The sequence below is a fragment of the Rhizoctonia solani genome, chromosome 5 (assembly GCF_016906535.1).
Source record: "Rhizoctonia solani chromosome 5, complete sequence".
Taxonomy (NCBI): domain Eukaryota; kingdom Fungi; phylum Basidiomycota; class Agaricomycetes; order Cantharellales; family Ceratobasidiaceae; genus Rhizoctonia; species Rhizoctonia solani.
In genome coordinates, this window is record NC_057374.1 from 951638 (window position 1) to 976099 (window position 24462).

At 47.4% G+C, this 24462-nt stretch overlaps 10 protein-coding genes and 2 non-coding genes across 12 annotated transcripts; 5 read left to right on the plus strand and 7 right to left on the minus strand.

Annotated features, from left to right (window-relative positions):
• Positions 1-879: 879 nt before the first annotated feature.
• Positions 880-961, plus strand: RhiXN_12377. Its single transcript has one exon. It is a non-coding gene; the product is annotated as a tRNA-Lys (tRNA).
• Positions 962-1284: 323 nt separating this feature from the next.
• RhiXN_09094 (heme oxygenase) lies at positions 1285-2342 on the minus strand (the record flags this gene model as incomplete). Its single annotated transcript, XM_043328910.1, has 3 exons — positions 1285-1559; positions 1615-2108; positions 2164-2342. The coding sequence occupies 3 exons, from the start codon at positions 2340-2342 to the stop codon at positions 1285-1287; spliced, it is 948 nt and encodes a 315-aa protein (XP_043180356.1).
• A 1026-nt stretch (positions 2343-3368) lies between these two features.
• Positions 3369-3450, minus strand: RhiXN_12382. The gene has a single exon. It is a non-coding gene; the product is annotated as a tRNA-Lys (tRNA).
• An 86-nt stretch (positions 3451-3536) lies between these two features.
• RhiXN_09095 (translation initiation factor eIF-2B beta subunit) lies at positions 3537-5153 on the minus strand (the record flags this gene model as incomplete). Its single annotated transcript, XM_043328911.1, has 6 exons — positions 3537-4287; positions 4338-4444; positions 4498-4629; positions 4681-4820; positions 4871-4931; positions 4980-5153. The coding sequence occupies 6 exons, from the start codon at positions 5151-5153 to the stop codon at positions 3537-3539; spliced, it is 1365 nt and encodes a 454-aa protein (XP_043180357.1).
• A 185-nt stretch (positions 5154-5338) lies between these two features.
• RhiXN_09096 (glycoside hydrolase family 31 protein) lies at positions 5339-8778 on the minus strand (the record flags this gene model as incomplete). The annotated part of the gene is made up of 12 exons (XM_043328912.1): positions 5339-6035; positions 6090-6172; positions 6228-6538; positions 6591-6843; positions 6895-7157; positions 7210-7314; positions 7369-7513; positions 7568-7771; positions 7829-7967; positions 8025-8247; positions 8305-8565; positions 8622-8778. 12 exons carry the CDS (start codon positions 8776-8778, stop codon positions 5339-5341), a joined length of 2841 nt encoding a protein of 946 aa, XP_043180358.1.
• A 682-nt stretch (positions 8779-9460) lies between these two features.
• On the plus strand, positions 9461-10929 carry RhiXN_09097 (rRNA-processing protein ebp2; the record flags this gene model as incomplete). Its single annotated transcript, XM_043328913.1, has 4 exons — positions 9461-10030; positions 10084-10217; positions 10271-10560; positions 10610-10929. 4 exons carry the CDS (start codon positions 9461-9463, stop codon positions 10927-10929), a joined length of 1314 nt encoding a protein of 437 aa, XP_043180359.1.
• Positions 10930-10969: 40 nt separating this feature from the next.
• Positions 10970-12256, minus strand: RhiXN_09098 (carbon-nitrogen hydrolase; the record flags this gene model as incomplete). The annotated part of the gene is made up of 6 exons (XM_043328914.1): positions 10970-11001; positions 11058-11220; positions 11300-11499; positions 11559-11578; positions 11634-12047; positions 12114-12256. 6 exons carry the CDS (start codon positions 12254-12256, stop codon positions 10970-10972), a joined length of 972 nt encoding a protein of 323 aa, XP_043180360.1.
• Positions 12257-12563: 307 nt separating this feature from the next.
• RhiXN_09099 (DNA/RNA-binding protein KIN17) lies at positions 12564-13741 on the minus strand (the record flags this gene model as incomplete). The annotated part of the gene is made up of 6 exons (XM_043328915.1): positions 12564-13079; positions 13136-13157; positions 13205-13342; positions 13397-13586; positions 13636-13667; positions 13716-13741. The coding sequence occupies 6 exons, from the start codon at positions 13739-13741 to the stop codon at positions 12564-12566; spliced, it is 924 nt and encodes a 307-aa protein (XP_043180361.1).
• A 968-nt stretch (positions 13742-14709) lies between these two features.
• Positions 14710-15373, plus strand: RhiXN_09100 (thioredoxin; the record flags this gene model as incomplete). Its single annotated transcript, XM_043328916.1, has 6 exons — positions 14710-14808; positions 14864-14907; positions 14969-15065; positions 15127-15156; positions 15210-15284; positions 15338-15373. The coding sequence occupies 6 exons, from the start codon at positions 14710-14712 to the stop codon at positions 15371-15373; spliced, it is 381 nt and encodes a 126-aa protein (XP_043180362.1).
• A 144-nt stretch (positions 15374-15517) lies between these two features.
• Positions 15518-17146, minus strand: RhiXN_09101 (DNA primase small subunit; the record flags this gene model as incomplete). Its single annotated transcript, XM_043328917.1, has 8 exons — positions 15518-15546; positions 15596-15685; positions 15740-15871; positions 15924-16047; positions 16098-16400; positions 16454-16590; positions 16647-16827; positions 16883-17146. The coding sequence occupies 8 exons, from the start codon at positions 17144-17146 to the stop codon at positions 15518-15520; spliced, it is 1260 nt and encodes a 419-aa protein (XP_043180363.1).
• A 153-nt stretch (positions 17147-17299) lies between these two features.
• RhiXN_09102 (dynactin p62 family domain-containing protein) lies at positions 17300-19135 on the plus strand (the record flags this gene model as incomplete). The annotated part of the gene is made up of 3 exons (XM_043328918.1): positions 17300-17555; positions 17596-17801; positions 17867-19135. 3 exons carry the CDS (start codon positions 17300-17302, stop codon positions 19133-19135), a joined length of 1731 nt encoding a protein of 576 aa, XP_043180364.1.
• Positions 19136-20623: 1488 nt separating this feature from the next.
• On the plus strand, positions 20624-21500 carry RhiXN_09103 (uncharacterized protein; the record flags this gene model as incomplete). The annotated part of the gene is made up of 5 exons (XM_043328919.1): positions 20624-20655; positions 20728-20736; positions 20795-20925; positions 20976-21291; positions 21353-21500. The coding sequence occupies 5 exons, from the start codon at positions 20624-20626 to the stop codon at positions 21498-21500; spliced, it is 636 nt and encodes a 211-aa protein (XP_043180365.1).
• Positions 21501-24462: the final 2962 nt, after the last annotated feature.

The window sequence follows — 24462 nt, forward strand, 5'->3', positions numbered from 1 at the left end:
GTTAAATGGTAACACATCTTGGAATGATTTCTTGGTTGATCAAATACAGGACTATGCTGCGCATGCAGGTTTAACGGTCAGCAAGGTTTGATTTAGGGTTCAACTTTACAGCCTGATTCTCCGAAGTCCCCGAAAATGCTCAAGAGCACTCATCATGTTGGGAGAAACCTCAAGGGTATCTACGCAGTTGTGAGTTGGGTGGTAAATTGGAAGGGTTTGCAAGTGGTAGACAACGTAAATAGTCGCTGACTAATAAATAGCCATATTGCGCTCTGGAGCGCTTCAAACCGTTCATTTAATTCACTAGAGAGATAAAATTACATTCATCCATCACCACGTGGACCAACACCATCATATGAAACAGACAAGTGACGTCTTCAATTCCAATGATGAAGAAATACTTGATTAGTTCTAGTGGATGAGGTCGTTCGGCTGTATGCTTTGTCCCCTTGTAGTATTTTTTTAATCTCTTGCACATATACTAGCTTGTCGTGGATTTCGAGTAAACCCGGAGTTGGTCAACCGCGCACAAAGTTCATCTTTGCCACCCATACTAGGACCTCAAATTAGCCGAGTCAGTCGGACCATTCACCGTTCGCGAGGATGACCATCAAGACAGGTGCACAGATTTCAATGCCCGACACTGGGTGGGGTTGGTATTGGATGCATATATAGTGGATGCGCGTTGCTAACAACGCTGACTCCCTAACTAACTCAAGGACCTCCAAGATTCTATTGCTACGGATCCAAAGGACAGGTAGCACTCGTGTAATGAAAACGAATGCAGTATAATCAGAGTATGGAACTTGATCCATATTGTTTTCTTTGTCACTAAAAGTGCACAGACTAGATATGTGTTCACATGAGGAAGCTTGTACCGCCTGGCTAGCTCAATCGGTAGAGCGTGAGACTCTTACGAGACTCCATCTCAAGGTTGTGGGTTCGACCCCCACGTTAGGCTAATGGAATTATTTTTTGGCGCTATTTGATTACATGACATTACCATCCCAGGAATGACACTTAGGTAGACTATTCGCTTACTCTCTTGACCCCTTCAAGGACTGTTGCGATAATGAACCCCGGTCTGACGAGAATGTTAATAAATAAGAGTGCACTTGAATACTAGTACGTGGATACATGATTATAAACGAATGACATGTAAGTGGTATAGAAAGAAATAGCAAGGAGCGACGAGTTCCAAAATAATAGAAGGGCAAAGAATGGGTTGGACACGATTGGGAGACTGAATGATATCAATAGAATATGCAGTGGCCAGGTGTTCGTTTATGGGTTACCTCTGACCCATGGGACAATGCAATGAAGTCCAAATCGTCCGCCAGATGACCTCGTTCCGAAACCACCCACGACTAAAACGAAATGAGCAAGCGCAATAGTAGTGGTGATGGCCACAAGCCCAGGCACTGCAAATGAACTTTCTTGTGCCCGTCGAGGCTTCTTGGCCGGAGTGAGGTCACCACCAACGGGGGTATATTCAGAAGCGCTCTCAATGAGGCGCTTATTATAGTTCATAGCTGTCACGGCTTCTTGGATCATGATTTCTGCAAATGAGAGATGTCACTAGTTTATTCGACTGGTGAAAGAGACTAAACGAACCTTTCAGTAGTCTATTATTGCCTACACCCTCGTTCATTCCTTGTCTGTACCAGGCTTTAATCCTGAGCAACTCAGCATTGGAGGCGTATTCTTCTGTACCAGATCCACCATGCAACACGCCAAAGTCATAGAAGCTCGCACCAGCACCACTATCAGGCAAGTCGTACGCCTTGCATATTTTGGTTTTTACAACTTGTCCTCCACTCAAGTCGCCCATATACCGCCCGTAGCCGTGAGCTAGTAGCCTGGAGTGATTCATCGAGTCCTTTGAGGATGCGAGCTTCTCAAGGTAAGCTACATAATCACGAATTCCCTCGGGAGGGGAGGTCAGCAGTGATTGGTAGAGTGGGTGCGAGGGCCATTCATCCACGGTTGTGTCTAAGAGGCACGCAATGTCTTCAGAGAGCCGGCTTGCTCGATGTAGAAGCGCAGGACGGTACGTTGGTGCAAGAACCGCGTTTGTAGAATGTGCGTCAAGTCCTTTTTCTAGAGCACTACGTGTGGGCAAATAGTTTAGGTTAAGCTACCATCGACTATGCTGTCACTAACCTGTATACCTGGTATAAGGCCATCGCGTAAAATACGTATTCTTCCTTGGGAAGCTCTCCACGAGTAAGTTTGCCAGCAAAAGGCATTCTGGTTATTTCATCATGGATCGTCTTCGTACTTCCATATATCAAGGTAGAGATAGGTCGAGAAAAGTCAAGTGGAGACGGAGGTGCTTGCATGGTGGTGAGTGGTAGTCGAGTAGCTGTTGTGATCTAGATGACAAGAAAGGGGCAGTCTATTTAAATAACCACGCCCATTTGCCAACAACGTAAAGCTGCGACAGGTGGCATGACGGAACATAACACAGGAAAGCCGGACAAATAGCTAGTGGTTCTCGTAGCAATGTCCAGGGGTCGATCCTTGTTCGGTACCGTGGCTTGGGTTCCCCGGAACTGCCGAATTGAATATCCTGCGGCGTCTTATGAGATCCTGTTGGGTTTGCTATGTGCATATGGTAAACTAGTCCACAAACTTATCTATGGCTCCCATGTGTGCCTATTCGACTAGGCTTTTAAGACATCCGAAACAGGTACGAGCATCTTCTAGGTTCCTAATAGCACGACAACAAAGCATGCCACATTCCGGTAATCAAGAGCCAAACGTGGCGCGCATACCACAGCTAAGGCCCGTTAAGGATGCCTCGTGCATGGATGATCCTCCGGCCTCGCGTTTTGCACGGGATACACAGAGATCCGAACCACTATTGAACCATGGCTCGTGTTATTCAAGGCTGTTCATAGTATCGCGACATGCGGGACTAGCCAATCACAGCCGAGCTACTCTACGCCAGCTGCCGATCCCGGCAAAACTTGGTGGACCGGAACCAACTGACCGTAACGCGTAGCCACAAAATCCATTACACTCAGACACACAGAGAGAGATATGCGGTAGGGCAACTTCTACCACCGCTGTAGTGAGAAGACTTGTGTGCTTCTAGGGATAAGCTAATTGACAAAGGCCCCATCGTGAAGGGCTACTATAATGATAGAGTTATCGATATCAACAGTCGCAAGGGGCTCCAGTCTAGTGTATTTATTCGAATAGTTGAGCGATCCAGGTCATCATATCCAAGGCAAGTAGCTATATACGCACGAATCAATTTGCTGGATGTGGTCCTCGATCAATTGCAAAATCCGAATAATCAAATTGAGGTGATTCGGCACCGTTTAAGCTTTCAAGTGATAAATGCAAAAAATGTGTCCATTAGCCTAACGTGGGGGTCGAACCCACAACCTTGAGATGGAGTCTCGTAAGAGTCTCACGCTCTACCGATTGAGCTAGCCAGGCGCTGGCTTCCCACCCGGGGTGGCTCTTCCGAGCTGCCACCCCTTGAATATTCAGTACTTGTGCAATATATAAGGTAGTAGATACATCTAATCAGCATATATTCCAACCAAGAACTGACTGACCCCTTCAGGAGTTAGAATGCCAACGTCGGTAAATACCAAGGTGATGAGATCCGGAGTCGTATAGTCCACTTCGGGATTTTTAGCCAGCTGTTCCTTGGTCATCGTCGCAACCGCATGAGGTCCTTTGGCAGAGGTAGGCGTCGAGGCGTCAAAGAAATTTTTCATCGAAGGATTACGACTCATAGAAGGAGTGGCTGGTAAACTAACTGAAGGAGTCGGCGGTACGAGGTGCTCAGGTAGTGGCTGTTCTCGTGAAGGTGTCCTGCGGTGGGCTGGCAAGGGAAGGATAGACCGCCCCTGGACGGGAGGATCGTAGTTGCTGATCAGCGGGCGTGCAAACGCTTGATACACAAGTTTATTTTCTTTCTCTTTTTGGCTTTCGGTAGGACCCGGACGGAACTTTGACCTTGTTGGTGAACCAAACGCCAATGATTCCCGGTCGATGCCTCCAACATACGGTAAGTCGTGCTGGGACAGTGGGAACAGGCGAAGGAATTTGTAGCTTTCAGCCAGTGCATAAAAGGGCACTTTAGAAGCTTTGGCTATTAAAGCGGCTTGGTACGATCCAACCGCATTAATCAGGCCACCTGATTCGACGACCGCCTCTGATCCTACGAGGACAAGATCGACTTTGTCCATGACATAGGCCACGGCTGAATCCAATACGACAGTGCATGGTACCCCCGCTGCAGTCAATGCTTCGTAAGTCTTCATCCTAGGGGGACAGCATTAGACGGTTGGTAGGATCCAATATGTTATTCGTACCCTAGTCCTCTCGGGCGAGCTTCCGTTACGTATACCGATATGCGTCGTTGTCTGTGTGCATATAGCAGCGCGTGCATTACAACTCGCGAATACGAGTGAGTTAATATCTGATAATTGGGCCCCTCTGTGAGTTAGTTCCTCGCAAATTTTACGCACTCACGATGGAGTCGTCCTTGATAACCCCTAAAGTATGCTGAGCGATTGTATCTCTGCATGTAGCGGCAGTCGTTTGAGCATACTTTCGCCCTTGTTTTACTAGTTCTTCCTTGTGATCTTCAAAAGATCTTGTTGCCTAAGGCAATTGCTAAATATCTATCGGCGACCTCATAATTCGCAAACTTACTGATGTGTCCTGGGGGAGGGACGTAACATATCGGATAAAAAGATCGCATCCTGCGGTCAAACTCAAAGGGTTGGAGGATCGACTCTTCAAGATAGCAGCACCTCGTTGGAGAGACTCTAGTAACTGCTGCATTGTCGAAGCTAATTCATCGTAAATTCACGTTCCCAGATCGGATGCCCAATCTACCCACCATTCGAATGCCCTATGAGCTCTGTGAGTGCCAGAATTGCTGCCAATGGCATTGGCATTTGCTATCCAAAAATCAGTCGGAAGTCATTGCTGCCATAAATTTAACCAACGTCTTCACTGTTGAGGATCCGGGTATAGGCTTCATGAATATCGAACCTTGTCGGAGGGACGGGCTCGTTCTCTACAATATTGTGAAGTGAGGGAGCCTGCATTAGTGGCGCTACTCCAGGACGTTTGATTTCAGAGCTTTGGCCATTCTCTGGTTTAACCGGAACGCCAGACATTTTGCTTGGTGGTCGTTTTCTACAACGCAGTTAACCGCCCTTAATGACTCAATGCGCAGGTCACATGACAATCCACTCAGGATCTACTGTATGCACTATAACTCTGAGATGAAATGTATTAAAGAAAAGTAAAATGTAGTGACTACATGAATGATTTAATGTTCTCTTCATAACAACACTCCGACTTAAGCCAGACGAGCGGTGAAACCACCTAACGCCTTTCCAACAGTCAAGCTCACAGTTTTTGCATTCGAGTCGTACTTCCAGCTGGAGGGGTCAGCCTTGTTCGAATTGAGATAGACTGCCTTGGGGGACTCGTTAACGCCCAAGAACGTGACGGTCCCAACTTTGGAGTTGGTCTTGTAGCCAGTGCTGCCCTTGACTGTCAATTGCTTGTTCGAGTAGTTCATTTCAAGATGCGTAGACGCCTTCGGGTCCAGCGAGACACCGTCATCCAGGTACAGCTGTCCGGTAGCTTTGCCATCGGTACCAGGAGCTACGACGATGTTGAAGTCCTTCTCCCGGAGCGCCTTGGTCGTCATCGCGCTGCTCGCACGAAGTGGCAGCACAGACCCTCCCTTGATGTGTACTGGGATTGACGTAAAGTTGACGTTCGTCAGTGACACCTTCGCACCGTTACCCTGCACGGGCTGGTATGTCAGGAAGTCGTAGAATATGTCCTCGGGAAGGTAGATGTCGACCGAGGTGGAGTTCTCTTCGGTGACTGGAGAAACGAGAATGGAGTCGCCGTAGAAGAACTGGAGATCGATCGCATATGTGTTGGCATCCTGGGGATACTTGAACCACAAGCTGTTGAGAACTGGGGAGCCGTCTTCGTGTGCTTGCTGCATGGCGGTGTAGAGGTAGTCCAAGAGTTGGTAGCTATATGCACACCCGTCAACCTAGTATGGAACGAAGAAGGATAGCATGACTAACCGGATAGAAATGGCATTCCTGGCGGCCTGAGCGACGGAAGGCCACAGGTAGAACTCTTGGCTAATAGAGGTATCTCCGTTGTGCTAATGTATAAAGATCAGAACTCCACTAGGTTGAATAATCGGACGACAAACATACGTTACGATAGAAGGGCTGGAACGCTCCCAACATGGCCCAGCGGGCGCAAAGAGTCTCCGTAGTATTCCCTCCAAATCCGCAAACATCGCTTCCGACCATAGGAACTTGGTAAATACCAGTCATAGCAAGCATACCAGCGATCGAGAAGCGGTACTGTCCCCATTCGCTCAAGTTGTCACCAAGCCATTTGCCAACCTTTGCACCTGCACCGGCAAAAGTCGAACGAGTGATGATGAGCGGCTTTAGGCCCGGACGACGTGCCAGCATTGCATCGCGTGTCTTGGAAGACATCATTGTGCCGTACAAGTTGTCTGAATTGACCAACTCAGTCAATTGAATTATAAACGTAATTGATAGACTCACGGGTGTCATACTCCATGAGGCCGTTGGCGTGCTTGAGGTCCATGTGCGCAGTGCGGTCACCGAGATAAGGTAGGGCGTTACCAATCTTGTAAGGAGGCTCGTTGTAGTTGATTCCGGTTGACTGACGAGTTTCGAAAGAGCGCTTGGTGGCGTTCTGGAAAATTGGAGTGTTGGGATCAGGAGGGCCGGTCAGACGGGGAGGGGGGTTTCCGACGGCTTGCTCATCGGGATTGTCGCACGGGTAGTTGCAGAACTAATAATCATTGTTAATGATGGAGTAACTTAGTCGGAATGTTAATCTTACTGAAGCAGGCTCATTCATATCGATCCAGACTCCATCAATATCAATACCGGTCTGTGGGCTGAAGTACTCCTTGAACTCGTTGGTCCAGTACGAATCGACCTTGGGGTGGAACCAATCGGGGTATACAGTCACACCGGGCCAGACGACGCCCTTGTGCAAGCTCCCATTGAGTTCCTTCAAGAAAATGTCGTCCTTGACACCTCGATCGAATGCCTTGTATCCCTTGTCAGGCTGGTAGGCAACTGCGGGGTCAACCATGACGACTGCACAAATCTCTTAGTTCCAATTCTGGAAGTGGATATCAATATAACTCACTGTATTGTTGATCGTGCTTGTGCAAGTAGTTTACGATGTCTCTCATCTTTGCGGTAGGGAAATATTCTGGGTCATTAGTGAACACCCAGCGCTTGTACATGTAATCTATCCCAACACAATGTAAGATTGACTCGAATAAATCAAGTGAAATAAACTCACCGATATCGGTCCACATGGTTTCGAGAGGAATTCCAGCTGCAGAATAATTGGTAATAACACTGGCTACATCGACAAAGTCCTTGTATCCGTATCGGCATTGATGGAAACCAAGACCCCAGTAAGGAACAGCAGCCGGCAAACCAGCCTAATCACCAAAAGGTCAGACTTGGGCCAAAGCATGAATCGATCCATTACATACCAACTTGGCATAACCACGGCTCACATCGGCTGGGGAAGACTTGCCCTCGTTGCCTCCGATAAAGTACAGGTCCAAGATACCTCCGATAGTGTTGTATTCCAAGCTACCCTGGCGGAGCTTGACGTCCATTCCATTGCTGTTGAGTAACAAGACAGCGTGGGTTCCGGTCGAACGATGCTCGAAATAAATTGGATGAGCTCCGTACTGAATTAAACCATAAAATAAGTGAATCTAGAATATGTGCAGACTGAGTAGGCTCACCAAGTTAGTTCCTGGGGAAATACCGTAAGCATCACGGTTCCACAGGGTGCGAGTGGTATTGGTAGGATCAAGCCGGAAGGTATTTGTGTGTTCGCCAAGACCATAGATGTTCGCATCATTGGGCACGGCGGTCTTGAGGCTGAAACGACATGTGTCAAATGCCCAACCGCGAGTTTCTATATTAGCATGGACTTACCGAAGGTATTGTTCCTCAAATACGAGTGCGCTGCCCTTGGTGTCGAAGAGCACCTCTCCAGTGTTTTTCCTGCTCACGCTGAATGAAAAGGGGGATTCGACGTACTTGAAGACCAGGTTAGCCGACGAGGCCGTGACCTTGGACTTCGAACGAGGGAACACTTCTTCAGGGACTTCGTATCGCTTGCCTGCCTTGTCTCCGATCTTGACATGAACACGATCCTCTAGCGAGAGGCATAGTCTTAAATAATGTTCTTGGCAAGATGAATCCAATTACTCACTGTCCTCATAGGTGACTTCCAACTTGAGACTTTGAATGTCAGTGCCGTATATTCCGCAGTTGGCAGCCAGAGTGAGGTCAGCGGTCAAGCCATTGCTGTTGGTCTTGACATTTTTAGCTACGTATCCCTTGCAGCTGTCGGGATCGGCAGCATTTTGTCGAGCGATGAGAGCCGGTGCGTTCTCAGCCAGAGACGGTGCAGTGCTGAGCGCCGTTCCAACAAGGGAGAGCGTTGTGAGCAAGGTAGTTTTCATGGCGAACACTACAAGTTCAGCAGCTCCAGGTGAAGGAGGGAGTGAAGGGGGTTCGACGATTGACCACAGATGCATCCAGCCTCTTTATGAACTTTGGAAAAGGAAAATATTCCGGCGTTCGGGAAGGTCTTTTTGGCAGATGGCCAATGTGGGGACCCGGTGGGGTTCTCCACCGAAAGAAAGTGTATAACGAACCCAGCGTCTATGACGTTAGAAGCCATATGGTTGATGAGGTCAGCCAGGTTCACTGAAGGTTCGGAACAGTCCATCGAGGCCGTTCCGGTCACGTTCGCTGGACTGGTCGTTCTAATCGGAAATCGTACAGGGTCGTTGTGGGGTCGTTGCGCAAATTTGGAGTCTGGGCGTAATCTCGGCGCCCTATCATCATTGAGTCCACAGGCGTACTCGGGTTACAGGTATCGTGTCTTGTTATTCTCAACATAGGGTTGTCCGAGCTCTGCCCCATATGTGAGGAATATGCACACGAATAAGCAATTAAATAAGAATTTTAGGACAACAGAGGAAACAACCGGGTGATTTGAACCGTCTTGGCTAGATCGCATAGAACTGAATAATCACTTAGCGAGCACACATTCAGCTGAAATATGCTCCGAATTCCATCGATCCCTCATTTCAAGGTTCATTTCCACAATTCTACCAGAAACTTGAGTTTCTGATCAGACATGCCTGCGTGTATGCATGTGTATACCTCGTGCGTAATATATGGGACAAGAAGCACATGAAAATTCTCTCCAAGCGAGGACGTTCTCGGATGGAAAACAGGGCCGCGGTTTGCCGATCACCCAGGGCAGCTCATAGATAAGATTAGATCATTAAGCGCCGAGATGCTCAGGGTCGTCGATGAATTTTGACAATTTAGTCTTGACTTTTGACTATACCTCCATGGCTCGTACCAGCACTAAAAACCTGAAGGCCCCGTCGAAACCTTCGAAACCAAAGGGAAAGTTATCAGAAACCTCTAAGCCACCTCCACCTCCCGTCGTAGAAGCTCCTACGTCTACTAGTGTCGAGGCCGATGCCGAATCGTCTGACGAGGACTCTGAGGACTCCGAGGATGATGGGGTCGACGAAGAAGGAATGAACAGATTGATGAAACTTTTGGAACAAGACGGACTCGACGACATTGCGGAACATCAGCTGAGCGAGCTGGGCATCGGCGATAACAGCGAAGAGGAAGAGAGTCAAGACGAAGAGGATAGCGAAGAGGAGTCCGAGGAAGGGGAGGATATTCTTGACGACGGTGACGGCGCATCTGAAAGCGGATGGGTAGATGAGGATGGCGAAATGGACGATTCAGAGACTGATGGTACCAGCAAGCTCAACCCCACAACTCAGGAGGAGTCTGAAGACGAAGAGGATGGTGAAGAAACCGAGGATGTTGTCGCACTCGATGAAGCTTCAGAGGTGGATGAGGATGTCGTCCCGAAGCAAAAGATAGTCATAAACAACGAGGTATGCACTAAATTCCTTGGTTGTGGTTTTACTTGCTCAACTTCCCGCGCAAGGTTGCACTGAAGCGTATTAGGGAAACTATTGAACTGGGCAAAGATATGCCATGGTCAGAGACATTGGCATTCACAAGCTCAAAAGCTTTGGATATTCCCAATGCGGACGATGATTTGAATCGAGAGCTTGCATTGTAAGTTAGCCAGCTTTCTACTCGATTACTTTGTAAATTTACTTGTATTCTAGTTACAAACAAGCGCTGGATACAGCCAACACCGCACGAGCAAAATTCGCAGCTGCCAAGCTACCGTTCTCTCGACCATCTGATTATTTCGCCGAGATGGTCAAGAGCGACTCGCATATGGAGCGCATACGTCAACGCTTACTCGACGAACGGGCAGGCATTCAGAAGAGCGAAACCGCAAAGAAGCAGCGTGAGCTGAAGAAGATTGGAAAGCAAGTGCAAGTTGAGAAATTAAAGGAGAGAGAAAAGGGGAAGAAAGAGCTGAACGAACGAGTCAAGGGGCTAAAACGAAGTGAGTGAGCTTCACTATGGTATTTCTGTGGACTAACAACATAATGTAGAACGTGGCGGAGCTCTTGACGCTACAGATGGCGAAGCGTTCGACGTCGCTGTGGAAGACGCGATTGCGGACCGACCTGCCAAGCGCGGCAAGGCGGGCGGAAAGTCCAATATGACGAGAGCAAAACGGGATGCCAAATTTGGATTTGGCGGCGCAGGCACCAAAGGTCGACGAGGGAAACAAAATACCAAGCAAAGCACAGAGAGCTTTGACTTCCGGGGAGGCGTGGGCCGAGAGGCAGCAAAACGTGGTGGCCGTGGAGGCAAGCGCGGAGGGTCAAAACGGCCTGGCAAGAGCCGGCGCCAAGCAGGTAGAGCATAGTTATTTATATTTTTTGTAGTCATCGCTTTTCAGAAAAAATTCAAAGTTGTTCTTCTACCAAAAGTTTGAAAACTGGGACAGTTGCACTTAGCAAGTATATGTGGGATAGTACCGAGTGTGAGACTTACTGTCCGGTCGTGCATAATGACCCACGACATCCAAGTCCAGTTTCCCTCTGATGCAATCCTCAAGATCCACCTCGGCCGTAAGAATTCCTTCCCCATCCCGGAGCGGACCAGCAAGGACTTCGCCGAGAGGGCCGATAATAACACTTCCCCCACCAATCATGACCTTTTAACGAGTTATCAGCCCACAGCTCACAGACGACACACCCGATCAGTGAACTGCGTAAATCCAGGTATTGACTTACAGCCTCTGGGTCCGGCTTAGTACCTGCCGGAATAGCATGGCCTTCTGGGAAATCTTTTTGTTGGGCATATTGACATGCGGAGAGAACGAAGCAACGCCCTTCGAGTGCGATGTGTGTCACTGTGTTCTGCCAAGCGGGTCGCGAATCGACCGTGGGTGTACAGTATAGCTGGACACCTTTACTGTAGTAATGCGTCCTTACTGTCCCAGGAGGATCCCTTAGGGACGGATATTGATGTGAAGTACGCAAAGAAACTCACAAAGAGGCATATAATTCTCCCTTTGTGTGATACATCAATAGGTGAATGCGTCTCGAGCGCAAGCAATGGACTTACCAGCATATAGCCGCCGAAAGCTTTGCTTTGATCGAGCTCTGTTCCTGTTCACTCCCTGAGAACTCGTGCTCCAGAACCGGAAGAGTCGTTCCATCTCCCGTTCCCCAAACGAGTCTCTCTGTAGCAGTGGGCATAAGTTTCCTATGCTTACCTACCAATCCTCTCTCCGGATCTACAAAAATCGCCGAACAATACAGTGTACCAGCGCTTGAAGCATAGCTATCCTTCTCAATCACTCCAACGACCAGGAAGACACCATATGCACGCGCAATAGATTCAATGCGAACCCGACCAGGAGATTCGGGTGACAGAGTGATTGCAGCAGAATGGTATCGCAAAAACTCGTCGCGTCCTTCCGGAGCACGGGAACCTACGACTGCGCCAAATGTCGAATACCGAGGATAACCGCCGACGCTGCCATGTCGGGTGAGATGAGTCCTCGGGCGGGACTATTTCAATACCAGTCACCTCATAACTTACAATGCTTCCGGAAAAACACACAACTGTGAACCATCTCGCTCTTTTGCCAGGCGGACGAGTCGGTCGAGTTTGTTAAGCGTGTCATTTAGAGAGTAAGCCGCCGTGCATGTTTGTACAACCGAGACTTTTAGTACTTGAGGCATTTTAAAGGAGGCGATATCTATAGTGTCCGGATAAGCTCTGGAGCTTTGTAGAGATGGAGGCAGGAGAAATCTAGTACTGGAGCATGACTCATGTTTTGGTGCTTACGAGAACTCCCTAATTGAAATATTTCTAGCGTCTTTGCATTACAGGAGTTGAACCGCAAGGGGATTAATACATTCACATATACTAAGGAGCGACCAGTACAAGAACAACTAATGGTAACAGTGGCGTGAGCACAGGACACAGCGTGTCAGATGATGCGATAGGAAACAGACCGAGTAACGAGAACACCCAAACAGGACCTGCCTAGTTTGCGTGATTCTTTTCCATCCGTCGTCGCTTTCGCTCTTGTTCCTCGAAGATTAACGCCTCTGCAGCAGACATAGGCCGTTTCTTTGAAGCATCAGCCGAGGAGCCTGTGGCAGGCTTGGCGGCCTTGAAAACGTTCCCTGATTTCAGAGCATTCCCCGCTTTCAATGGGTTCGCGCCAGCTTTGAAAGCATTTCCTGGTTTGAAGACGTTGATAGGTTTGACAGAGGAAGGCGCAACAGGAGCCGGTGCTGGCTCTTGATCTTCCACCTTGACCTTCGTATCTTCTCCCTCATTCTTGCTCTCCTCGACTGGTGGGCTCTGTTTCTTTGCTCCGAATGAAAGAACAAGTTTCTCCCCTTCATCTCGTTGCAGTCCCTGCGTGACAGCCTCGGTAGTATCTTCATCATCCTGCGCCCCAGTCTCCTTGGCACGCTCAATTTGTTCCGCAATCAAATTTCGTTCACGCTGCTCGTCAGATGTCGTTGCACGCTCCTTCTTACGAGCTGCGTCCTACAGAGCAGAATTTCAATAAACCAGACCGGATACTCATTCCTCCGTCCACTTACCGCCTTGGCAAGAGCTTTGGGACTACTGTCAATCCAGGCAATAAACCAGCCCTTCTCTGTTTCGTCCACATGGCAACTCCAGTGCGGCCCAGATGTTTAACAAACTCGGTCAACGTAACCCATCGTGTCGCGTTCATGTGCAGGTGGTGTTTATCCTGGATAAACTCCTGGTACACCTGGTTTGCCCTGACTCGCTTAGTGCCGAATCTACTCAAGAATCAGACGTTCTGTAACTTCATAGAAGGAAACAAAAGCCCGTACCTCCTGGATAACAAAGTAACGAATTCGGACTGGAATTGAGACGAGAAATCGGAGATATGACGGCCAGCATTTTCGCCAACAACCAGCATCTGTCGCAAATGGGCCTCGGATTGCGTGTGGCATTTGAACCCGTTCTCGTCCCGACATTGTTTCTGGCACACTTGACAATACCAGCGGAGCTTTTGGAGCCCTAGAGATAATTCAGTGTGTACTCATTGGAGTATCATCACCCTACCCACCCTTAGATTTCATCGCATTGGCGAGATATTTCCTAAGATTTTTCAGCTATGTAGTCTTGGATAACTTTGCATGTACTTACGGTGTTCCTACTTCTGCTCGAGGCATCTCGTGCAAAAATCAACAATTAGCTATAGGTGGCAAAGGATATGGTGGGATGGAGATGGCCAACAGTGCATCTGCTGAGTAATGGAGTACAGCATACATAAGCGCTGAGCGCTAAGACTACACACTTAGGATCTAGAACATAACCTAACACAACAACCAGTCGGAATATAAAGCCTGACCTTCACTATTACGTCTAAGGCATGCCTAAGTCATACCCAAGTCATACCCAACTTACTTCTAGCTAATTATCTCGGTCTATTCCCCGCCTTCTGCTCCTGTGATCTAGAAAGCGTAGCCGCTGGTTGTATATCGGGCATCTCAATCGCGGCACCAAGCACGACTCCGTAGAGGCCGGGAATTTTAGCCAGATAATCATAGCCCCCTCGAGAGAACTATAGAAGGGCTACAACACTATCGGGAACTTACTGAGAACATATGTCAACTTGATCTACGATTGCTCTTAGGAACGCAGTTGCTTCAAATCATATCTTACTTCATACACTTGATCAACGAAGTCACAAAGAATTGATTTATTATTTGTAGAGCGCTAAACAACAGAAGTTAGGTCCTACCGCATCTCCCGGAGAGACTCAGCAAGCCAGGGCCGATCCGAACAGATTAATGCGCCAAGTACATTCATACACACTGAAACTGGCTTAGCTAGCCTTATGCGCAAGCTTAAAACTCACGCTACCGGTGATTAGCTCCGTGCGGCTCATCTCAGCGCCACCCTACATCTAATGATGCAAGTGCCGTCTCACACGGCATAGGCCAGCGGTTCGCGAGATCACTCGGGGGCCATGCCATTCTATAACTTCCCGTTTGTGCGGCTTGGAAGCTTCGAATTCGATCCATCTCCGCATCACTCAATCTCCCTCTTTCTAGGTCTTTGTTGCCTAACACTCTTTCACCGTTATAGTACGTCGAGTCTGACGCTTAATCATCCACCACACTCTTTATATTTCCTTATGGGCGGTCATCAAAGCAAGATTGAGGGTGACGCATTGCAATCAGCTGTAGGTAGGACGGTAGCGGCTATCAAGGACTATGCCGACTTCCGACGTATAGTAGGTGCTGAACTTCAAGCTAAACACTAGAGTTTTCACTGTTAATGCAACCTAGATCTCAAGTGGCAAATATGTTGTTGTAGACTTTTGGGCTCACAAGTAAGTCCAGGTAGCGTGCAATAGCCTTGGTGAACGTATCTAATTTATTTTTGTTTGGTAGCTGTGCACCATGCCACCAGATTGCTCCCGTCTTTGAAAAACATAGCAAAAGCTTTCCTCATGCCGAGTTCTACAAAGTAAACGTGGACGACCATCCGGTAAGTCACCAAGGGTTGCCTACCAGTCTCCTTCTGGCGCATATATTGATGTTATACAAAGAAAATCGCGGACGAAGCCAAGATCAAGACAGTCAGTACCAGTGATAATCAGATTTGATATTTGTTTATCATTTGCTTCTATAGATGCCTACGTTTGTGATATTCAAAGATGGCAAGAAGAAGGCACAGCTCAAAGGAGCTGATCCCAGCGGGTTGTTGGTAGGCACCTTTAACTCCGCTTGCATCGACTTAAAGTTAAAATTACCCCGTAGACGCTACTCCAGAAGTACACTCAACCAGACGCTTGAGCTGAATTTGTTGTGTTTTATGTTTTATGCTGATATGCGTATATCTCTTTGTAATAGCTAGTGACTATGATAGGCTTAATTTGTTAATACACATGCGTTGAATCTACCCAAATATATGGGCACTCGAAAGCAAACAGGAACACGTCAAAAGTCCAGAGATTTGTTCGCAAGTCCTGGCATTAAAATAAACAAACGTGCCCACCAAAAGGCGCGAATACATACCTCGTTTCCTTTCTCTCACGTCATTCATTATGGCTGATACGTGCCGTTCCAACATCTCGACATAGGGTTTTAGCGACGTATGCTCCCAATCTGATCACCACTTGTTTTCAAGTAGTCCTTTATAGATATGAAATCAAAGCTTACCTGAATGGTGTTCGACACCAGGCTGTGTAGTTGGCACTTCATCTAGCTCACGTAACAGTCCGCCAATGGTGGGGACATTCTCTGGATCGAATTCATCAACGTGTGCTGCGTCCACCGGCACACAGATACGCCCTAATGACCCCTTAAGCCGAGGAGCGAAGATTGATTAAAGACTGGTACTGACCTGTCCCAGGGTGTACACAGAACGGGGCTTTGAGTAGATGGTTGCGGTGTTTTGAGACTTCAGTGTCTATCCGAGGATATGAGTATTGGAAAACTATGTCCTCGATAACGGTCTTCATAAGAACCTGAAATAATATTTATCAACCACTAATCGGAGTATGTGTGCAGGGCTTACCTTTCTATTGTCCTTCATGGAAGAAATGGCTGACCTCAGTTCCTTCCATTTTGCTTCGGAAGATATCTCCCTGCCATCCCAAGACATTTGCAAGAGATTTACAAGATCCTTGTCGGGTAAAAGTTGCAATAGCTCTTGCCATGAGTCTGGCTTCGCGAACACATCTTGATCAATTAGTATCAGGTCACCAAAGTCTTCAGACAAAATCTCTAATGACTTTTGGAGCGCCGGATGGATTGGGCCAGTAGCATTGCCAGATGCAGAAGGTCGAATGTTAACTTTTTTAGTTTGATCTTTTCCTCCCTGCAAAGCACGATTGAATTTATAGTTGCCGTCAAGGATAATCCTAGCCGAACCTTGACTACTTCAATATACTGGACGATAGCGCGCCTCTCGTCGTCGGTCAAATCCATGGCTTCTTTATCGGATATCCAAAGATGAATACCTCGTCGACCAGAATACACCCACATTAGATGCTTGTACCCAAAATCCTCTAAAATGGTCAGCTTTAGAATACCAATAAACATACAATGTATGTAAGGAGCTTACGTCGCAATGTCCTATCCAACACCTTGACAGCAACAGCAATAAACTTCCAGCATCGACGACATATTCCCTTTCCGACACAACACGTTCGAATCGAGTCGTAATCGGTCATATCAATATCAAAGACTAGCTCGCGAGCTGTTGGAGTAAGGGCTCCGGGTCTCAGTGACTTTTTGTCTCGGGGCTTTGCACATAAAGTGTCAAGCGACTAAATTCCATAAACAGAAAGGGGAACTCACTCGAGCACTATACACAGGGCCAATCTCAAAACGCGTAGGATTGTAGCGACATATTTCCTTCTTCATTTCTTCGACGTTGGAAAACGAGTTGTATCGCAAGTACACGTCTCCGGGCAAGGTTAGAGCAAACTCTCGATTTGTAATCAGACGTGACGGCACATGATCTTGGTTCAACCAATTGTATATTGGTTTGAAGGGGTATAAACGACGATAAAATGCCAAAGTAATCTCGGGAGATGATGCGTCAACTTCTGCAGAATCCATTTGGCGGAACACTAGGTTTGTTTACAGGGTATGCGAGTGGTGGCAGGATAGAAACCTTGTGTCACGTGATAACTTCTCCACGCTTGGACGCGTCTATATCCACTGCCAATATACTACCACCGACAGCCACCTCGACCTTTCATTTTGAATGACATGCAACCCAGTCTAAATTATCATTGTGCTTGTTCTGCTACGCTCACCACTGGACCTGTTAGGCAACCTCCTCTTGCAACTCTCGAGTCTTCTGGTACCGAATTTCACCCTCTGACCTCTCTGTATTTCTGTGAAGAATGCGATGCAGTCAGATGCCCTAGATGTGTAGCTCTGGAAGTCAGCGGATATTACTGTCCAAATTGCCTATTTGAAGTGCCTAGTGCCAGTGTTAGAGGAGAGAAGAATAGGTGGGTAGGTATGCGTGCAAGCGCCCAACGCGTTTAACCTTGCTGTAGATGTGCTCGCAATTGCTTTCAATGCCCACATTGTCGGAATACTCTTTCTGTCGTCCCGTCTGATCCGCCTGAGCGAGAGCCTGGCTCACGGCTGCCCATCATTATCAACCCCGTGGGCGAACCGCCCTTTATATTATATTGCTCCTTTTGTCGCTGGGATTCTGAGGAGGTCGGGATTTCGTTCGAAAAGCCAACAGGACTGGCATGTGAGTATAACAACCACGCAGTAACGAGACATTCATCTTGATGCACTGCATCTTTCGAAGTACAGCTCCAGCGCTTTGAGGACTCGGCGCCAGAAACCTTGGAATTTGATCGCCTCAAGGATCACTTTGAGCCCCTGATTAGAGCTTCGGGAACCGGTAATACTGGGCATACTCCAAACGCTCGGCATAATCCTATTACTGCCGCGGCTTCTCATGCATTGGCACGAGAAGTTCACGGCGTACCCAGGCACCAATTAAACAAAGGCGCCGGAAGATCAGGAAAGACCAAGCCACGCATCGATCCTTGGGACTCCTATATCGCTCGCAATCCTGCTTCGGGGGGTGATGCTACGACTGTGGGCGCATCAGGGGGCCCCGAAGAGGTTGAGTGGATGAGAAATTTGGATAACATCGAAGATGTAGCTCCCGTAGAGGCCAGATGGGATGCAAGCTGGTCAGGCAGCTTACGTGCAAGGTATGCCCCCTGTGGCCTATCCCCATTCTGCATGTTGGCTGATGAGATAAGTTCCCTTGCTCCTCTCCGCATTCCGCTTCACTCGAAGATGTCGGTTCGCTGTGCGGTCTGTCGGCACATCTTGATCAAACCCGAACAAAAATCACAAAGTGTACGTTATAAGATTAAGCTCATGGCAAGTAACTATCTGCCGTCCCTGGAGGCTTCTCTTTCATCATCAACTGGGGTCTCGCGGCTTGTTCAAGGGAGAAGCTGTCCGTTCTCAGTTACCATAACCAACCCATTATACGACTCTATTCAAGTGCGCTTACAACCATACAACCCGGCAACCTATCCAAACGTCAATCGTCCGAACTTCCATGTCGCACTACCTCAAGGTTTCCTGTCCGTGGCAGCATTCGCTGAGGCGTGGGAATACGATGAAGATGATGAGGATATGGAACAAGACCAGATGGTGCTCGATGCTCTCGAAGGAGGAGCAGGTTTGGCGGACGCAGTCAAGGCAGGTACGGACGTGCGACTTCACCGAGGCAAATCAGGCACAATTGGGATCCTCGAGAAACGAGCGAACATGATTCGCATCGGCGGTGAGGTTGCCGTGTCCCGGGATGGTAGCGGCGATATTAAGGTTAGCTATCGCACATATTCAACCATTTCATTAAATCTTATCTCGGTCGGACAGTTCACCATGCTCGTTACTTATCAGTACCGTGCGGAGGAGCCTGCGGATGAACAACCACATGGTCATACCGATAGGGGCGCTGCTTCACAAGTCAAGTCCTTTTCATTCCTAACTATGGTTAACTTGGGACCTATTGCCTCGAAAGAGCCAACTCGTGGGGAACACCCAAATTCATGAGCTCGTCATACTTCCGGAATACTATATTTAGTTCCCACAAGTCACACGCCAATGTGTGATATCTTGTGCATACTCTCGAGTTAAGTGATGAATCGGAGAAATGTTATCGGCCTTAACACCTCCACAATTAAGGAAATGCCCAGACTAGTCGATTATCACGTGACACATCGCGAACCTTGCCGTGAGATGGCGAAAGCAGTGATCTTCCCGTTGACGCGTCGGGATATCTAGCGCGGTCCGTAAAACTGGCTCGGATGGACGAATAGTTTACCAGAAAATGCCCTTTATATGGATGTAGTTGTAAATATCCCTGAAAATTAAGCTTCCCAGCATCAGCCACTTAGACATTAGCACCAAATGTTTCAGTCATCGGGCACCTCGGGAGCATGTATATATGGCTTCTATCACTTCCTTCACCCCCGCCGGTACTGACGGACAAAAAAATCATATTTGCAAGTACGTTCTCTATCAAATCTTCGAACTCCGCACGATGAGTTGTGGTGTAACTTTCGGGGATGCTAGAGACCCGAACTTCTCGACGCCAAAATCCTGGACATGACTTCCCCTTCGATGATCAGGTTGGCGCTCAATCGAATCTTTATTTGGGGTGTACATACTCTGCCATAACAGCCACCGACGGTATCAACGCGATTTCCCTTTTTACTATAGCGTTAGTAGTGGCTGCGCAGTTCGCCTAGCCTTCAACTATTGGAGCCATAAATCTTGATTGCTATACTCAGCAAACGCTCATCATGTTCCACATGGGCTGTGAGTCACGAGTTGGCACTGGTTATCTTAGGTTTGTGCACGAGCCCCTTTAGCGCCATTGATATTATAGCATCATAGCTCGTGGTGTAGCACATGGACTGACACCCGTACGCGTGGGAGCCTGCCCCTATTAAGTAGATCTACTCGCCTAATACAACACGTATGCGTACTACAGTAGTAATTGCATCCGCCAATTCATCCGCCCGAGAAGCTAATTCATTGATTACAAGTAGAAGCTCCAGCGCATCAAGGACCAGTCTAGGCAAGTGCCTCAGTACTCGAGACCTACGGATGTTGTGCCGAAAGTCCGGGGTTGCGCCTGTCCTGTATCGGGAAAGTGTATGCATCGGTGCTGACCTCATCTTCGAAACTGTTGCATGTGGGACATACCAATATGCAAATCAAAGTGGGCTACTATGACTTGAACTCTCCAGCCATAGCGATGGAGCCAGGAAGTCCAAGCTGTGATTGAGTGTTCTTCCGATTCGCAAACCACCCTCATTTAGAACATTCATTCTCGCTGTCCCATCAATATTGATGGCGAGCGCTCACCTGTATTTTCAGGATATGAGCTGCCTCGCGTATAAAGGGCAAGAACGTTATTGTATCAAGTTCATATCCGCCCTCCTGCCCCCACGGCAAATACCACTTTACAATCAAACCTGTGTCAAATCAACTACTCGCTTTTAATGTCTGCAAACAAGCAACTCAAACGTCACCATGCCTGTCACGAGTGTAGGAGCAAAAAGTTGGTGAGTGACATGTACTTTCATGTGTTCATTGGACTATGTTGACCGCCATCTCCCCGGCTCGTAGAAATGTAGTGGAGATCGGTTGGTATCAATAGCTTCACTTGACCTATGGTGTCTGATAGGCACGGTTGCTCGATAGACCCACTTGCGACGGCTGTAAACGAAAGCAAGACCATCATGCTGCCAGCGGCTCTGGTCGACCTGTACCAGAGTGTACATATGATTTTCCCCCCGGTGAAGAAGTCTGGAAGCCTTGGAACAGGTCAATTGGTAGGTAGACAGCTGTCTCATAATTCAGATTCTAACTAGTATATCAGCAGGGCAGACCGTACGCAAGGACAGGTCCCCTGGCAAGCGGTCGCCATCGCCTCGGAACAGTTACAAGCCTCACTGTTCTCGTACGCCGCCTGAGCAACCTATGGCTCAAGTTAGAACAAACGTGACGATGCAGAGACTAACTAGGCCTGACGGGGCATCGTCATTGCTACCTGGCCCAGTAAGCGCGCCCTGCCCGGACCTTTTCCCAGTGCAATACTCCACAAGGTCATTTATCACTTCTGGGTTTTCGTATACCTACGATACTCCGTCAAGCGTAGGTATCTTACCGTATAACGGCTTTCCAATGATGGACCATACGTGAGTCGATCCTTTGTTCCCTAATCTTTTACTCTGCAACTGAGTTATTTGTCCTAAACAGTTGGAATAGCCCCACTCTTGCTACCACTTTCCACGGCCAATATTCTCAGCAACCTATGAGTATGACCGGCTCTAGCTCAGTAACAGATGCATATGCATCACCGACTGTGGTACGATTTTATGACCCTTCCAATCAGACTGAATCTTGACACAAATACCTTGAGTAGACTCAAATAGGCTCTTTTCCGAACGTCACACTTCTTAGCAACGGCATGTTTAGGTGGATTTAATAGATAGTTCTCTCATCGCTCCAAGCGAGGCGCGAGGTAGACATCTACACACATGCCCCTGATTTCGAGCGAGACGATGCTTTTTTTGATACTATGAATCTGTCGATGTCAGTTTATATTGGATTCGCAAACTTAATCTTTAACAATATTTTGTACCAATAGCTCGTAGAACTTTTGTGCTGTCCAGGATGAATCATTAACTTATAATTTCAACAAACGATGTGATGTATGCGCGTGAAGAATCACCCTAAGCCTCAAGTCCGCCAAGAAAACTTCTCACATGTGCTTAATCGTTTCCCCATGCATGCATGGCTCGAGAGATTAATCACGGAGATCCCGTTAGGCTCCTGCACGGTCTCTCAAGAGCACGAGCTCAAAAAGCGATTCTGAACTGGTATTTTTCGATCGTTGGCCGGATTTGACTTCCCCTGCAACCGAAGTAACGTCCATCATTGCATCAGCGCTTGCATGACACAAACAGTTCTTGATGCACTGCCTCAAGATGCTGACAAAGCACTCAAATATGAAAAATCCCTCCCAGGTTGAAAGGCCAACCCATGTGCTCAACCATGCCGTACTGGCCAGCCACAACGCAAATTCTCCACGCGTTAACACTGTCACTGTTTGATCGTCTTTTTCGTGTAACCTGAGTTGCCCTCATATGAGCCCGGTATCTTACATACTGTCACTTCGAAAATCCGATTCTAATGTGATATTTAACATATACACAACATCGTTAGCGAAGGACTCGTGGGTACATGGTAGGATAATGCTAAAACTAATTTGAATGGTTTGAGAAATAAGGTTCCCAGTATACAATAGAGATTGGCAACGTTGTACATGCAGGATGCATACATATGACTAGACTTTGCGTAGTTAAAGGGCCATAGATTGATTCAATTCAAGATATCAATATACGATAGAAGCGAATGGCGGGTGGTATGAGTTTGGTGTGCGAGGCACGGCTAGTCGATGTTCAATTTGGCTCACGATTGCGCAACTACTCTACGGCCCAGTCCGCCGAGGTAACAGTTTATCGCGATCCTTTGATTTATGAGTTTATGCTGTATCATATATACGGTAGAAACATGGTGCAGGAGTTAACTTAGAGCTTGAGAACCGAGGCGCAGTATCAAAAACGATCCTTTGTCTCAAGGTCCTACTATTATACCATGATGGCTTATTGGGGGGAGTTGTTTCTATTTTTACTTTTGTTTTGCTTGAACCGTGCATCCAAACCGTCAAAGCAGTTATATATTGGTTGGACTTCAAACTCGGTAGTTCAGAAATTGCTTAGTCATATACTACTAACATGAAATTAGGCAATCACGGGTCAAGCGTTGTTCACTTATTGTCTGGGGAATGCGTTCGGGACCTGTCTACGTAGCTAGAATAGGCACAATTATTCGCTTGGTCACGTGGATATATGCCTTAAATACGCCGTGTTCTAGATTGGTGCGTCCCTGTCCATCATCCTGCCTTATTGTAGTTCTCGGGCATAGGTACTTTTTAAGAAAGTGCTTGTTTTCCGCGATCAATATGTCAGCCTATTGCATGTTCGGTTGCTGGTCGGTTAAGCACGGAACAAATTACTGTGTAATTATTCTTTATCCGGATTCACGCTAATTATGCGGTTCTAAGTCTTTGCTTCTTTTGGTATATGTGGCTCTGCTGAGCATACCAACACATCCCCTGCTTGTAGTAGGCTGGTGTAAGTTTGAGGCAAGGCACTACTGAACAAGTGACTCATGGACTTTCATATTTCTTATAAACACAAGTGCCAAATATAAAATTCACCCTGATAAGGTAGTATATCTGTATCTAGAGAGACCATGCATGCCCATATTGTCCGAGGATGGTGTCAGCCAAATCAAACCTGGCATGCCTACTATTGGCCATTGGGGTGAATATTGATCTTATACACGATAGTCGATTCAAACATCCGCAACTTGTGCGTAATACACCCGAATTTGCTGACATCCATATGCTGTTGTCCAGTGGTTTGCTATGCACGGGACTAGATTATGTTTAATAGTTTGTATTCTAGACAATATTAGATAAGAGTTTGTGCTGTTGGGACTATTAAGTTTAGAACCGTTGATCTGATTGATGAAGTCAGCGGTGCGAGTGTCGATCGCTAGATGCTACGAAGTCTTCTATGAGACGACAAATTGAGCCACTACGTTTCCTTGTAGTTCCCCTGATAGGGCACTTTACCCGACCAGAATTGAGTATTATTGTCATGACGCGTACGCAAATAACACCCACTAATCGATGAATATCAACAACAGCGACGGCATTGGTCGCGCGTCTTCTGTGTATTAGAAAGATATGATAGAATAATAGAATCAAGTCAGATGTACAGCGATAAGATACTTACAACTGGCGCCACTTACTATGCGTCAGTCAGCATTGTTACGAGCATCGGGCCAAATTTTCCGTTCATCAATCAAGTGTCCTGCCAATAAAGATCACTGACTAAATGCCGGGCACCTCGGGCTATGGTGTCAGGTGAGATCCTGGATACTTCCATTCAAAACAAGCCAGAATTAATGAAGGAGAGTCATCCAATCTAACGTCTCAATGATCAGCTACTGAGTTATAGAGGTCTTGTATATAAGGTAGCACTGTCTTGACTAACCTAGAATAAGCCAACGATTGCCCTTTGGTACAGAGTGGCCACTGAAGCCACGTGACGCACAAGCCTCAACAGCGAGCGGATGTCTACCACCGCAATCTATGTGCACTGCCAGAATGGCTATTTAGTCGTCATCGCAAGCACACGAGAAAGAAACATAAACCCAGCCCTGGGTGGCGTGACATTAAAGCCTTTCAAAGGATAAATTTAGCAAATAAATTTCTCCGCTATTATATATGAGAC